The following is a 16,115-nucleotide window of genomic DNA, read 5'->3' on the forward strand; positions in this document are numbered from 1 at the left end:
AAGAATAATGTAATACAAATGCAACTTTCAGATTGAAAGCAGAACTTTGAAATCTAATCAAAATCTGATCCTCACTTGGCAGGTGCACCCAGCTTGTTTATCTCTGCCTGGACTATCACTCGGATCCACTTTGAGGATGTTGGGTAAGCAGGCAAAATTCATCCACAAGGCTTCCTGGTGTCAGGAGAAAATGTTGGCTTGATGAGGAGGGCTCTGTAGGTGGTAAAATTGGGCTTTAACGCCTAGGCTGGGGCTGCAGAAGTACTGACTCTCTCCGTTCATTTGCCAGCTTTTTGTTTGTGTTGAAGCGATGCTCAGTTCCTGTTTTCCAAGAAGAGCTGGCAACTTCAGTGTTTGTTGATTTCCGAATCTCGCTCCTTCCTTGCACCCTCTCGGGCTCCGAATTGGCATTATGCAGAGTGAGGCAGCAAACTCAGGCAGTGGTATTTAGACAACAGCGCTGAGTATGTCACAAAGGAAGATAGATACATCCAGTTCAGTTTGCATTTAAAGAAAAACCTGCCTAATTTTCGCTTTCTGAAACAAGACCCAAACTGAGGCACAGCCATCCTTCAAAATCTGCACTCCTCCGAATTTTCAAATGATGTTCTCTAGCCAACTAATAAGTGCAGAAATGCATATACTAGGGTCAAGTGTTATTCCTGGAAATAACATACGAGAACTGCTTTGCAAAAAAAGTGTGTAGCAGGAAATATTTCCACCGAAATACTGGGGGTGTTTCATGAGGACGAGTCTCCTGTTTGGGGTGTTTATTCAACACTACTCAGAAAGGGCCGTGGCTCAATGGTTGGACACCTGCTTTGCATGTAGAAGGCACCAGGTTCAATCCACAGCTAGAAAAGAACCTTTCTGAATTCCTGGAGAGATAGACCAGGATTAGGGAATCATTTTCAGCCCATATTCCCTCACAGGGAGCATTGTGCTCTACATGGGGCTACCTTTGAAGGTGACCCAGAAACTACAACTAATCCAGAATGTGGCAGCTAGACTGGTGACTGAGAGCGGCCGCCGAGACCACATAACACCGGTCCTGAAAGATCTACATTGGCTCCCAGTACATTTCCGAGCACAATTCAAAGTGTTGGTGCTGACCTTGGAAGCCCTAACGGCCTCGGCCCAGTATACCTGAAGGAGCGTCTCCACCCGCATTGTTCTTCCCGGACACTCAGGTCCAGCGCCGAGGGCTTTCTGACAGTTCCCTCACTGCAAGAAGCCAAGTTACAGGGAACCAGGCAGAGGGCCTTCTCGGTGGTGGCGCCCGCCCTGTGGAATGCCCTCCCATCAGATGTCAAGCAGATAAACAACTATCTGACTCTTAGAAGACATCTGAAGGCAGCCCTGTTTAGGGAAGTTTTTAATGTTTGTTGTTTTATTATGCTTTTATATTTGTTGGAAGCTGCCCAGGGTGGCTGGAGCAACCCAATCAGATGGGCAGGGTACAAATAATAAAATTACTGTTACCATTATTATTCTGGGGGTCACTTGCCACTGGTGGACAGAGCCAAGGAGAAAACGGGTGGAGGAACAGATGCAACCTTTAGCATGGTACAGTACAGTCGTACCTTGGTTGCCAAATGCCTTGGAACTCGTACGTTTTGGCTCCCAAACAATCAAAACCCGGAAATGAGTGTTCCAGTTTCCGAACAATTTTCAGAAGCTGAACGTCCGGCACGGCTTCCGTGGCTTCCGATTAGCTGCAGGAGCTTCCTGCAGCCAATCAGAAGCCGCGCTTTGGTTTCCGAATGTTTTGGAAGTCGAATGGACTTCTGGAGCCGATTCCATCTGACTTCCAAGGTATGACTGTAGCTAGATTCCAGCCCTGTGAAAGCCTGAGTTTACTGAGTATGCACACCACAGCTCTACAACCAGGCAAACAAGAGGTATTGTCACATTCAAGCAAGAGGGCATGGTCTCAGGTATTGCCTAAGGATGAACCAAAATGGTCCAAGGCCTGGAAACGATGCCTTATGAGGAACGGCTAAGGGAGCTGGGCATGTTTAGCCTGGAGAAGAGGAGGTTAAGGGGTGATATGATAGCCATGTTCAAATATATAAAAGGATGTCACATAGAGGAGGGAGAAAGGTTGTTTTCTGCTGCTCCAGAGAAGCGGACACGGAGCAATGGATCCAAACTACAAGAAAGAAGATTCCACCTAAACATTAGGAAGAACTTCCTGACCGTAAGAGCTGTTCGACAGTGGAATTTGCTGCCAAGGAGTGTGGTGGAGTCTCCTTCTTTGGAGGTCTTTAAGCAGAGGCTTGACAACCATATGTCAGGAGTGCTCTGATGGTGTTTCCTGCTTGGCAGGGGGTTGGACTCGATGGCCCTTGTGGTCTCTTCCAACTCTATGATTCTTTGATTCTATGAGATGTGGCCTAGAGAGGCCTGAGGGGCACTTGAAGAGACCTGGAGAGCCTCATTTGGCTCCTGGGTCTGAGGTTCCCCAACGTTGGCCCCAGTATAGACATTACTGAGCAAGACGGGCTCATGGCAACTTCTGCTATTCCTCTCTTTCCCTGCATTGTGCAGCAATTGGGAAGTGTTAGTTGTGGTCTGGGGCCCCTTTTCAGTTCCTGTGGGGCCCCACAGGCCTCATCACTGCTGCACATGAGCATATATCATGCAGAGTCAAACCACTGGGCCCATCTAACCCATGATAGTTCGTTCCAGCTGACAGCAGCTTCCCGTGGTCTCAGCTGAAGGCCTAAGATGCTGTTGCAGAGATACCAGCATGTGCTTCTACCCTTGAGCTGTGGTCCCATGAACTGTGTGTGCCTCTTTAAGATACAGACATCCTCCTTCTACATTGTCTGGAACTGAAGGGTATCATTTACTTTCTCAACTGCTTCCTCCGTACTCAAGAAGAAGCTCTTGATCTATCCGTATTCCTTTACAGTTGCTGGGACTTAATCGAATCTCCCTTTTGGTGGATCATCAAGGCTCCCATTTTGGTTTCCATATTGGTAATGTATCCATGGATATATATATATTCCCCCCCCCCCTCATTCCTTCGCTGGCCTTCTCATGCATCGCTGTTGCTTCTGGGGAAGCAGAAATCGCCTCCGGTGTTTTGTTACTGGATTCTAGAGAGGAGTTTTGCTAAGAATATGCTTTGCTTAGCAGGAACAGAACCCGGATGTATCAGTTCTGATTCACATCCTTCACAAGTCCAGTTCATGCTGACTTTCTGCTCCAGGGTGGGGTGGGGTTCTAAGCCACATAGGTACATGTTCTAGGCTCAGATTTTAAGACACGTTCTGCTAGACCCTGTTGAGGGTCCATTAAGCAACATGTGGTCAAGCAGATTTCTGGGTTCGGGGCACTAACCTTAGGTGTGCTGTGGTAAACGGTACCTCTCCATCTCCTCCGACTTCCCGACTAACCGAAAAGGCTCTTGACCTGTCATGGCATCGACGTGTGCATAGCTGTGCTCTGTGGGCTTGACATCATCATACTTGGGATGTCATAACACAAAAGTCCCAAGCAGGCTGATGGCAGGCCCAAGATGGCTGCCGTCCTGTCTTGCTCTCTGAACGGTGTCTGGTCTTTGTTGTCTCTCGATTATGCTGCGTACACCAAAAAAAAAAAATGAAGTTGTGGTGGGCAAAATAATCCTTCTGAAGCAGGGCCATTCTACGAGCTCATACACACGACATTACCTCACACATTACCTCACACACCTGCACCGAATGTGTGGCAAAATCTTAGCGTGCCACATGGCAAGGTAACAAAGAATGACAAGAGCTAACCCCTTATCACCCCGTGGCAGTTTAGTCATGTCTGTTGACTCCGTTTGACAGAAAAGGGACTTACCTGTCCCCCTTTTCTAATTTTGTTTATCGATTTCTCTCCCCCACAGATAAATTTTGTCCTCTTTATTTGCATCATCCGGATCCTAGTTCAGAAACTTCACTCTCCAGATGTCGGACGAAATGATACAAGCCAGTATTCGTAAGTCTGAATTTACTTTGCAGCTCAAAAAATGTTTTGGTTTTTTTTTTGCGTTTCCTGAGGTTAGATAGATAGATAGGTTGTTAATATTTATACCCTCCATCTCCTCCTAGGAGCCTCAATGTGGGATTCATGGTTCTCCTCCCTCCCTGTTTTATCCTCACAACTGTAGGGATGTGTAAGGGAACTGCCATCGGAGCGGGAGGCGGAGAGGAGGCTCCAGGACGATGGGGGAGAGGGTCCCAGTAGGGGGAGAGGTAGCCCATCCGCTGGGGAAGGAAATCAGCGTAACACCAGTGGAGAAGGGGGGCAGATGGGGGAATCGGAGAGGTGGCTCCAGGACTCTTCGCAGGAGACCAGCGGAGAGGGCACGAGTACTCCGTTGCCCACACCCGCTTTGCGCAGAAAACGTCCGCGCAGGCAAAGGGGGAGGAGACTGGGCGTCAAACAGCTTCTATGCTGGAAGAGGTTTAAGAAACGCCCACTGACGGATTCTGCCAGCGACTGAGGCAGCCATGGAACTTGAGGCTGTCCAGACAGCAAGGGTTCAACCAGGCAACCTAGCCAGGAGTAAGGGCAACTTACGCACGAGCAACCCCTAGAACCATCACAGGATGATTATAGATGCTAGGAGAGGGTACATTTAGTAGATATTATCCTTCCTTCCTCATGTTTGTGAGTTCAACAGAGTGCATCACTTTGCAGCTTAAAAAGCGAAGCTTTGGTAGGCTAGTTTTAGCCTTTTCGTTTAAGTAATCCAAGTTGCTTTAAGGCCCACCAGATTCTCCCAATATTTCCCCCTCCCCCCCCCCCTGAAAACAATAATTACACAGACAGCCTTGCAAAAAGTAACAATAATATTTATTCACTCAGAATACTCATTGAAGAGTAACAAATGCAGCAACTTTGTTCAGGCAGGCTTAAAATGGCAATCCGGTTACAAAGGCACACTTTAGTCCAGTTTAAAATGGAGTCTGAGCTATGGAGCAATGGCGCTCAGAAATGCATTGTCCTATCAACTTAGTTGGCTTTGAAAGAGAATGAGACCAATCCATGGAGGAGAGGGCTGCCAATGTTGGAATATTCTAGAAGAAACTTGGAAACGGTCTTGAACAAGTTGCTAGGCAACGGAAAATTTCCCCAGCAACAGGTGTCCTTATTAGCACATGTGGTCGACTAAGTCTGGGTCAGTGTAAATGAGCATGTGAATGAGTCACATAAGGTCTCTCTGCCCTGGATGGCTAAAAGAGGAAAAAATTATGTTGGGTTATTTATTTATTTATTTAGGACCAGTGTAAAGTTTTGTGAATACCGTATTTTTCTGTGTATAAGACTAGGTACTCCCCCTAAAAAATAATGTACAAAATTTGGGGGAATCTTATACACGGGAGCCATCTCCCTGCATTTCCTTAAATCAGAGTCCCCCCAAATAGGGGGCATCTTATACACGGGGGCGTCTTATAGATGGGAAAATACGGTAATACTCTAAGAAGCAGAACCAAATGGTGTGTATTCCTGTAGTGGGAATTTCACTAAGAGATGCTGCTGGTGCTGTAAAGAAGTAAAAGATTCAGGAAAGCTTTTCTGTAAAAGGAACTCTGCTACAGAAAGAAAAGGAAACTCAAGATTAGATGCTCACACACCATCATACAAGTGGCTACAGTGCTGGATTTACGTATAAACTAAACAAGCTATAGTTTACGGCCCCACTCCCTTGGGGGCCCCCCAAAAATATTCCAAAATATAAGATAAAAGACAAATAAAATAAAACCTACATACAGCAACAGTGTGTGTTGTGTAGCCTCCTATGATGTAAGCCATGGGCCCTGCCTGCTAGCCTGCTCCCGAAAATATCACTGGTTTACTCATTTCTATATATAGGGTGCCTACATTCTGCTATGTGCAAATGGCTTTAGATACCTATTAGGTCCATAAATTACCATATAGCATATCTTAAAAAGCAGAGACATCACCTTGCCAGCAAAGGTCCATATAGTAAAAGCTATGGTTTTCCCAGTAGTGATGTATGGAAGTGAGAGCTGGACCATAAAGAAGGCTGATCGCCGAAGAATTGATGCTTTTGGATTATGGTGCTGGAGGAGACTCTTGAGAGTCCCATGGACTGCAAGAGGAACAAACCTATCTATTCTGAAGGAAATCAGCCCTGAGTGCTCACTGGAAGCACAGATCCTGAAGCTGAGGCTCCAATACTTTGGCCACCTCATGAGAAGTGAAGACTGCCTGGAAAAGAGCCTGATGTTGGGAAAGATGGAGGGCGCAAGGAGAAGGGGACGACAGAGGACGAGATGGTTGGACAGTGTTCTCGAAGCTACCAGCATGAGTTTGACCAAACTGCGGGAGGCAGTGGAAGACAGGAGTGCCTGGTGTGCTCTGGTCCATGGGGTCACAAAGAGTCGGACACGACTAAACTGTGAGGATATTTCCGTTCCACCTTAACAGGGAGCAGGATGTTTGTGTCACAGCCTGCGTATTTCCTGTTCACAGGATGTTTCTGTTGTGAGTATGCTTTCGTTTTCCCTCTGTGTCTGAGACACTGAAGCAGGCAGTCATGTTTTCTTTGTTCTGATCAACGCTGAATAAACTTGTAAATAATGCTCTCCTGTGTGCATCTTTTGCTGCGCATTATCTGCTGATAGAGCGTGCATCAGCTCTGGAATGTGGCAAGCTATTTCTGGAGCTCGTGTCGCTAATTGCTGATACTGCGTGTCTACGGGAGATCGATGGACGTCCGGAGACGATGTGGAGTCATGATGGACTTTGTCTCCCTGGCAGTATCCCAACATAAACAACTAAACAACAACAGACAAAAAACAGCGACAATTTGTTGTTGACAAAGGACAGCTGGACATATAAAGGGCCCCATTACCTTCAGTAGCTTAGGGCTGCATCAAACCTAAATGCAGCCCTGAGTGGCTACTAGCCATGGCGGCTATGTTCTGCCTCCATGTTGGTCTTAGCAATGCTTCTGTATGCTAGTTGTTGGAAACTACAGGAGGGAAGATTGTTGTCGTACCCCTTTCACCCAGGAATTTGGTGGCCCCTGTGAGAACAGGGTGCTGGACCAGATGGGCCTTGGACCTGATCCGCCAAGGATCTTCTTACAATCACACCTTCACTTGATAACAAGTTTCCAGGAAGCGGAAGCCAAGACGTTTCTGCTCAGAAACTGAGTTCTGCCACTTTGCTGGAAGCGCAAGGCTGATCTGAAGCCATCGCACCTGCAGAAATTAGAGTGAGCAGCTCCTGGAATCCATTGGCAGTTCCTGAAACGAGGACATCAGGGAACCGCCGCGCTCATTGAGTGTTTCCTTGCCAGGCTGCTGTTTGTGTTGTTCTGCTCCAGAGTCTTGCTATCAAGAATATTGGCAAGGAGGTGGGCTGTCTGAAGACAGCTCCTATTGCAAAAAAAAGAGAGGCTTCATTTTGTCAGTTATCACAGAGACGAGTTGAGAGGCTCGCTACATTATTGCATCAGTAACAGTGTCCCCAATAGTCATACCTCGTTTTGCATTCCGCTCTTGTTACAGGTGCAGGTCCAATGAGTGCTTAATAATAATATATATAATAATAATAATAATTTATTATTTATACCCCACCCATCTGGCTGGGTTTCCCCAGCCAAGCTGGGCGGCTTCCAACAAAACACTAAAATACAATAGCCTATTAAACATTAAAAGCTTCCCTAAACAGGGCTGCCTTCAGATGTCTTCTAAAAGTTTGGTAGTTATTTTTCTCTTTGACATCTGGTGGGAGGGTGTTCCACAGGGCGGGTGCCACCACCGGGAAGGCCCTCTGCCTGGTTCCCTGTAACTTGCCTTCTCGCAGCGAGGGAACCGCCAGAAGGCCCTTGGCGCTGGACCTCAGTGTCCGGGCAGAACGATGGAGGTGGAGACGCTCCTTCAGGTATACTGGACCAAGGCTGTTTGGGGCTTTAAAGGTCAGCACCATCACTTTGAATTGCAGACTCCCCGGAGCCAGACAGAGGAACCTAGAGGGCTGTATCCTGCCCCTTAGCCATGGTTTGAGCATCACAGTTTCATCTGAGCCCCAATCCCCGTGAACCTTTTCTGACAGCTTCAGTGCTACACTATTCTGGCCCCTCTGTCTTCTCTTACTCCCTGCTGAACATTTGCGGCTTCCTCTCATTTCCAATTCAAGATGTCCTTGCTCCAAGGAGCTCTGATTAAATCAGCATATGGAAAGATGTCCCCAATCAGGGCAGCGTCATAACGGATTCGAAGGCCTCTCTTTTAGCAGAGCTCATCGGGAACTCTGCAAGTCTAACTACACCAGCATTAGATATTCATCAGCCAAGCACCTTTGCAAATTAAGTGGTGCTGGTGGAAGGAAGTTGTCCTCAGTTAATCCTCAGAACTACAAATAATTCAGCCAGAGACAGAACAGAGGTGCATTCTCAGCCCCAGATCTGCCAGAATGACAAAAAAAGAGGTGTTTTATGGAGTCCGTTGACTGCAAGTAGCAAGAGATGGCGGAAGAATAGAATCATAGAATTGTAAAGCTGGAAGGGACCACAAAGGCCATCTAGTCCAACCCCCTGCTATACAGGAATCTTTTGCCCAGTGTGGTGCTCAAACCCATGACCCTGAGATTAAGGCATCCTAGGCTCTACCGACTGAGCTAAACACAAAATATTGTGAAGTCACAACGCAAAGTACATTCATGGATGAGGAGCTGCCACTTTTCCAACACCCATCCATGTCCAGCATTAACTTGCAGTTAGTTTTTATAGCACTCTTGGATAAAATATTGTTCCTCTGGGTGTAATAAGAGCATTAAAACTATGTATATCAGCTCCCTGCCCCGAAAAGCTTACAGTTGGCACCACTCCCCATCAAATGTTTTCTGTCTGGCATGACCTCATGATCTAGCTCTCCACCTTTGGGGAACTGAGACCATGGACTGAGAGGAGGTATTGCTGTAAGAGTCAGCCCTGGATGTCTCCACTCAAGGGACCCCAGTGCAAAGTGGACCAGGTTCTCCTAGATCTCTCTGTGCCTGAGCAGATTGAATCATAGAATCATAGAGTTGGAAGAGACCACAAGGGCCATCGAGTCCAACCCCCTGCCAAGCAGGAAACACCACCAGAGCACTCCTGACATATGGTTGTCAAGCCTCTGCTTAAAGACCTCCAAAGAAGGAGACTCCACCACACTCCTTGGCAGCAAATTCCACTGTCAAACAGCTCTTACTGTCAGGAAGTTCTTCCTAATGTTTAGGTGGAATCTTCTTTCTTGTAGTTTGGATCCATTGCTCCGTGTCTGCTTCTCTGGAGCAGCAGAAAACAGCCTTTCTCCCTCCTCTAGGTGACATCCTTTTATATATTTGAACATGGCTATCATATCACCCCTTAACCTCCTCTTCTCCAGGCTAAACATGCCCAGCTCCCTTAGCCGTTCCTCATAAGGCATCGTTTCCAGGCCTTTGACCATTTTGGTTGCCCTTCTCTGGACACGTTCCAGTTTGTCAGTGTCCTTCTTGAACTGTGGTGCCCAGAACTGGACACAGTACTCCAGGTGAGGTCTGACCAGAGCAGATTGCATTGTCTTCCTCTGACTTAGAAGACTCCAGCCCAGAAACTTCATCCGAATCAGTGGCCGTTGAGACAAGCTCTGTCCCTTTAGCTGACTAAACATTCGGAAGAGCTTTCTGACAGTATGTTCTGTTTGACAGTGGAACAAATTCCACAAGAAAGTGGTGGACTCTCCATCCTTGGAGGTTTAGAAGCAGAGGTTGGATGGCCACCTGTCATGGATGCTTCAGCTGAGATTCCTGCATTGCAGGGGGTTGGACTAGATAACTCATGGGGTCCCTTCCATCTCTATGATTCTGGATGTGGCTTCTCACTGAGGATGGTGCCAACCCCACTGGTGGAGGTGCGGTTCTTCTTAAGGCTCAGTCTCGAATTGATTCTAGTTGGTGAGGTGTTCTGGGGCCAGACCTAAAGGCAGGTTTCTATCGTATAGAGCCAGTGTGATGTGGTGGTTAACAGCAGTGGACTCGTAATCTGGTGAACCAGGTTCGCTTCCCTGCTCCTCCACATGCAGCTGCAGGGTGACCCTGGGCTAGTCACACTTTTCAGAAGTCTCTCAGCCTAACTCACCTCACAGAGCGTTTGTTGTGGGGGAGGAAGGAAAAGGATATTGTTAGCTGCTTTGAGACTCCTTAGGGTAGTGATAAAGCGGGATATCAAATCCAAAATCTTCTTCTTCTTCAATTCTGACTCTCTGGCCGCATCCCTTGCAGAAGGGGAATCTTTGTGGGAATGTTGTGGATAGTAGCAGAGGATATATTGATTAAATATTATCCTTCCTCACTCACACTAGTGAGCTGGTAGCAGAGTACATTCCCCTGTATATTGCTGGAAGCTAGTTGGTAGATTCGTTAGAATCTCTTGGGTTCAGCAATCCAGTCTGGTTTGTCCAGATTGGATTTGTTCCTGGTAAATTCCCCTTTAATTCCCTCTTTAAAAAAGAAGACAACAGTCTTCTTTTAACAGTAATAAGAAGTTTACTTACATTCAGTTCACAGTATGATGCTGAAGGCAGGCTTTAGCTTGTATTTACAGAAGAGACTGGACTTAACTGTCAGGGGTCCTTTACCTTTACCTTTACCTTTACCTTTATGTTGTCATCTTACGTACAGTTTGATGTGCAGTCCACCTGCTTGGACTGTGCATCATGATTTTTTTATCGCTGGTGTTAAGTTGTGGGTGAACATATCAGACGACACAGCGATTCTTCAAACAGCTCTTGTTTATTCACAGACCAGAACAGAACTTAACTGAAGGGTTCAGTCAGCCTGCTTATATAGCACTCCAGTACAACGTAACTGTAACAATTTTCTAAAATTATCCAATCACTGAACGTCACTTTCGATCCCTTATTTGCATAACTATCTACAGTATCCCCCTGCTGGCCCAGGGTGAGAACTTCAGTACATAACAGCTGGGCATGCAGATCAGCTCTAGACCTTCAGGTCTTCTTCCATCCTGTGCACCAATCCCTTTCTGTTCTTCTCCCTCCTGCCAGGAGACTTGCAAAATCCACCTTACTGCTGATCCCACTCTTCGGCATCCACTACACCATCTTCGCCCTCTTCCCCGACAAATCAAAGCTGCTGGAGATGAAGCTGGTCTTCGAACTTGTGCTGGGATCCTTTCAGGTAAGCCACGTCCCCCTGCTGCAAGGCTGGATCTCACAGGAATGATCACAATTTCATTCATACTCTGTGTCTGTCCCCACCTGGACATTGGTGAGCTCCAAGGGTCCCTTTGGCCGTTTCCTTCACCTCCTCCGTCTGCTTAGTGTGGCCTCAGTGTTGGACAGTGACTTTCCAATGTCCTTGATAGCTTACTCTCTGCCACTGGACCATGACGCATTGCAGAGGATTCTGGGGCACAGTCTTAAGAAAGGCCTGTCTGGTCTAGCGACACACTTACCATAGTGGTCAACCAAATGCCCGTTATGGGAAACCCGTAAGCAGGACATGTGGGAAACTGGCTTATTGTTGCCCCATTTCTGGTGGTGCCCTCTAGACCAGTCTCTTGCAACAGTGCATTGGGGAAGAAGATGGTTAGCGGGATTGGTGATAAGCGGAGGTGGGAATTTTTTTGCATTATTTTCATGGAGGGGAATTTTTCACCGTGTCTCTTGTGGAAGAGATCTCACCATTAGCAACAAAATAGCTTCTTCTTTATTCTAAGATATATTTTTTACTGCATCTGCATCAGCAGTTGTCATCCTGGCCACCATTTTGTATCTCCCACAATGCCATAGCTGTCAATTTACGGATTTCAAAATAAGGGATCAGCAGCCAAAATAAGGGATCAACAATTACTTTGATGAAATACATATTTTGTTGCGTGCAAATGGCTTTAGATACCTATTAGGTCCATAAATCACCATATAGCATATATTCAACACAAAAAAAACAGCAACAATTTGTTTTTGACAAAGCACAGCTAGACATAGAAAGGGCCCCATTACCTTCAGTAGCTTATTTAAGGGACATCATCAATAAGGGACAGCAGCGGGACATGGCGCTGGGATAAGGGGCTGTCCCGCCAAATAAGGGACGCTTGACAGCTATGCACAGTGCCCAAGATTGGATGTCTTTGTGGGTAATGCTGGGGTGATCCAGTAGAGATCCACTTAGAAAACTCCTGTTGTGCTTGTATTAAGTAAGAGATTCTGTTCTCTTCTTGACATGAAACTTTGACTTTTTTTTCTCTTTCTTGTCTGGGAAGAGTTTGAACGGAATGTTCCATTGGGGTTGATACAAACTCTTCCCTAGCCTTTGGGGTGTGGGGGTGAGGCTACACATTTAAATATGTCCCTAAAACAAAGGCACTGAAATAAAAATCTATGTTGTCTCTTCTTTTCTATTCCCTGCTTTTTAGGGCTTTGTGGTGGCTGTCTTGTACTGCTTCCTCAATGGAGAGGTAAGATCAGCCACGATATTTGCAAAGGGAACAAGCATTACTGGGGCTGCCGAGCGATTAAATAACGTTTAGTTCATTAATGACCTGCCTTTTTGCTGCTCCGCCAACTAATTCATCGATCAAATTTAATTGAATTTGCTCCTTATTCTTGCACCGCAATGCATAATGCAGAGTTTAGCAAATTATGACGCATCGTTTAACAATGGAAAAATAAGTATTTCTCAGATGTTGGAACGAAATATACACGAGAGCCAAAGCCAAACTGAGGTCAGATATTCTGAGACAGGTTGCAATGGCTCTCCAAACCTCTGAGGACTTTTAATAATTACTGCTGTCTTTTGATATGTGGTTCGTTTAAAAAATGTTAGTTTCACAGAACAAGGAACGTAGACCGAATGAGAGCAACATTGCTGCTGTTTCGTAAAAGCGCCTAGAATTTACTGGATGCTATACACAGATTTAAAACAAAACAAGCCCATGCCTGTAGATTTATGATCTAAAAGGCACAGCACAGAAGGAAAAAGGGAGGAGGAGGGAAGAAGAAAATAAGCAAACCCAGGCAGCAGTTCTTAAAGTCACATGAGCCCTATTGTGTGTTCACTCCCAAGATTAAGAATTTCATGGTGGAGGAGGAGGAGCTGCACCTGCTGGCCTCCGCTCTCCAAACATTGGGGAGGCCTTGAATAGTAAGATATTTCTGCTAAACACACACAGAGGCTCCCCATGTGAACTGGAACTCAGGCCAGCTGTTCATTCAGGGTTCTATACGTTAGAGGAGACTTAGCTGCATACATCAGGTTCCCCTCTACTGACGTTCCTCCTAATGCATGGATATGGAGATGTTCTGTGGGGCAGGGCTGACAGATGCTGCCCCAGCTTACCCCCTGTGCAATTATTATTATTATTATTATTATTATTATTATTATTATTATTATTATCATTATTATTATTATTATTATTATTATTATTAATACCCCGCCCATCTGGCAGGGTTTCCCCAGCCACTCTCAGCATCTCCCAACAGAATATTAACATAATAAAACATCAAACATTAAAAACTTCCCTAAACAGGGCTGCCTTCAGGTGTCTTCTAAAAGTCAGATAGTTGTTTATTTCCTTGACATCTGATGGAAGGGCGTTCCACAGGGCGGGTGCCACCACCGAGAAGGCCCTCTGTCTGGTTCCCTGTAACTTGGCTTCTCTTAGAGAGGGAACCGCCAGAAGGCCCTTGACTCTGGACCTCAGTGTCCGGGCTGAACAATGGAGGTGGAGACGCTCCTTCAGGTATACTGGGCCGAGGCCATTTAGGGCTTTAAAGGTCAGCACCAACACTTTGAATTGTGCTCAGAAACGTACTGGGAGCCAATGTAGGTCTTTCAGGACTAGTGTTATGTGGTCTCTGTGGCCATCCCCAGTCACCTGTCTAGCTGCTGCATTCTGGATTAATTGTAGTTTCTGAGTCACCTTCAAAGGTAGCCCCATGTAGAGCGCATTGCAGTAGCCCAAGCAGTGGCGTAGCGTGGGGGTGCAGGGGGGGCCAGCCGCACCGGGCGCAACATCTGGGGGTTAGGGTTAGGGGGCGCAAATCCATGGGTTAGGGGGCGCAAATTACTTGCCTTGCCCCGGGTGCTGACAACCCACGCTACGCCACTGAGTCCAAGCAGGAGATAACCAGAGCATGCACCACTCTGGTGAGACAGTCTGTGGGCAGGTAGGGTCTCATCCTGCATACCAGATAGAGCTGATAAACAGCTGCCCTGGACACAGAATTGACCTGCGCCTCCATGGACAGCTGTGAGTCCAAAATGACTCCCAGGCTGCGCACCTGGTCCTTCAGGGGCACAGTTACCCCATTCAGGACCAGGGAGTCCTCCACACCTGCCTGCCCCCTGTCCCCCCAAAACAGTACTTCAAATGAGAGGCACAAATACAAGATGGGTGACACCTGGCTTGAGAGCAGTACATGTGAAAAGGATCTAGGAGTCTTGGTTGACCACAAACTTGACATGAGCCAACAGTGTGACGCGGCAGCTAAAAAAGCCAATGCAATTCTGGGCTGCATCAATAGGAGTATAGCATCTAGATCAAGGGATGTAATAGTGCCACTGTATTCTGCTCTGGTCAGACGTCACCTGGAGTACTGTGTCCAGTTCTGGGCACCACAGTTCAAGAAGGACACTGACAAACTGGAACGTGTCCAGAGGAGGGCAACCAAAATGGTCAAAGGCCTGGAAACGATGCCTTATGAGGAACGGCAAAGGGAGCTGGGCATGTTTAGCCTGGAGAAGAGGAGGTTAAGGGGTGATATGATAGCCATGTTCAAATATATAAAAGGATGTCACCTAGAGGAGGGAGAAAGGTTGTTTTCTGCTGCTCCAGAGAAGCGGACATGGAGCATTGGATCCAAACTACAAGAAAGAAGATTCCACCTAAACATTAGGAAGAACTTCCTGACAGTAAGAGCTGTTTGACAGTGGAATTTGCTGCCAAGGAGTGTGGTGGAGTCTCCTTCTTTGGAGGTCTTTAAGCAGAGGCTTGACAACCATATGTCAGGAGTGCTCTGATGGTGTTTCCTGCTTGGCAGGGGGTTGGACTCGATGGCCCTTGTGGTCTCTTCCAACTCTATGATTCTATGATTCTATTCTATGATTCTTATTCTTAACTGTTTGAGTGAATACCCCAATAGGGTTTATTGTGCTTGAATGGAAACTGTTCAGAAGAGGGCGTGAGCCAAATGGCAGCTGCTCCCTCAACTGAACTGTTAGGTTGGGCACTGCTATGCCATTTCCCCTTCTGCTTCAAATAATCCTTTGGGTGTTTTAAACCCCCTCTCTTAATTAATACTCTCCATCATTGAGCAGGTTCCCCTGCCTTTACTCCATGGCTCAAGAGGCCTCTACTTATATCCTGCCCTTTGTCTTAAGGCCCCAGGGCAAGTCACCGCAATAGGTAAATAAAAGCAGCAATAATAAAAGAGAGATTTAGAACCAGCAAACAATGAGAGATTTAAAACCAGCAAAATAATAGATTTTTTTTTAAAAAAGAAATACCTGTCAGTTTTCTGCAGCCTACATTTGAAAGCCTGGCAGAAGACTGCAGAAAACTAATAGGTATTCTTTTAAAAAAACAAAAAACATTATTATTTTGCTGGTTTTAAATCTCTCTTTTATTATTGATGGTTTTATTTGCCTATTGCTGTAACTTGCCCTGGAGCCTTCAGACAAAGGGCAGGATATATTTAGAAGGGAGGAAAAAAGGAAAGTAAGTAATGTAGAAGAAGAAAGAAGAAAAGAGTGGGTGGGGGAGAATTAAAAAGTAATAAAGAAAAAAAGAGGGAATGAGAAAGGGGGGAGAGAGGAAGGAAGGAAGGAAGGAAGGAAGGAAGGAAGGAAGGAAGGAAGATTTAGAGAAAGACAGATATTTTGGGTGGTGAAATGCAATCTGTGATAAGCAAGATTCACATGGCTGCAAAATGCAGCAAGGATTTCCATCATCCCCATGCTGAATGCAATTACAGTTGTACCTTGGAAGTTGAACGGAATCCGTTCCGGAAGTCCATTCGACTTCCAAAGCATTCGGAAACCAAAGCGCAGCTTCTGATTGTCTGCAGGAAGCTCCTGCAGTCATTCAGAAACCCCATCGGACATTTGGCTTCCAAAAA

The 16,115-nt window shown here is 46.3% G+C and overlaps 1 protein-coding gene across 1 annotated transcript in view; it reads left to right on the plus strand.

Moving 5' to 3' along the window:
* LOC310660986 (vasoactive intestinal polypeptide receptor-like) overlaps positions 1–16,115 on the plus strand; it is a 109,927-nt gene that overhangs the window by 91,206 nt on the left and 2,606 nt on the right. Inside the window, exons 8-12 of the mRNA XM_083406650.1 lie at positions 83–143; positions 2,918–2,984; positions 3,881–3,972; positions 11,043–11,175; positions 12,413–12,454. Of these exons, the coding sequence (XP_083262776.1) occupies positions 83–143; positions 2,918–2,984; positions 3,881–3,972; positions 11,043–11,175; positions 12,413–12,454 (395 nt within the window). The remainder of the gene's footprint in view (positions 1–82; positions 144–2,917; positions 2,985–3,880; positions 3,973–11,042; positions 11,176–12,412; positions 12,455–16,115) is intronic.

Source organism: Podarcis tiliguerta (assembly GCF_965153285.1).
Source record: "Podarcis tiliguerta genome assembly, chromosome: 12".
Lineage (NCBI taxonomy): Eukaryota > Metazoa > Chordata > Lepidosauria > Squamata > Lacertidae > Podarcis > Podarcis tiliguerta.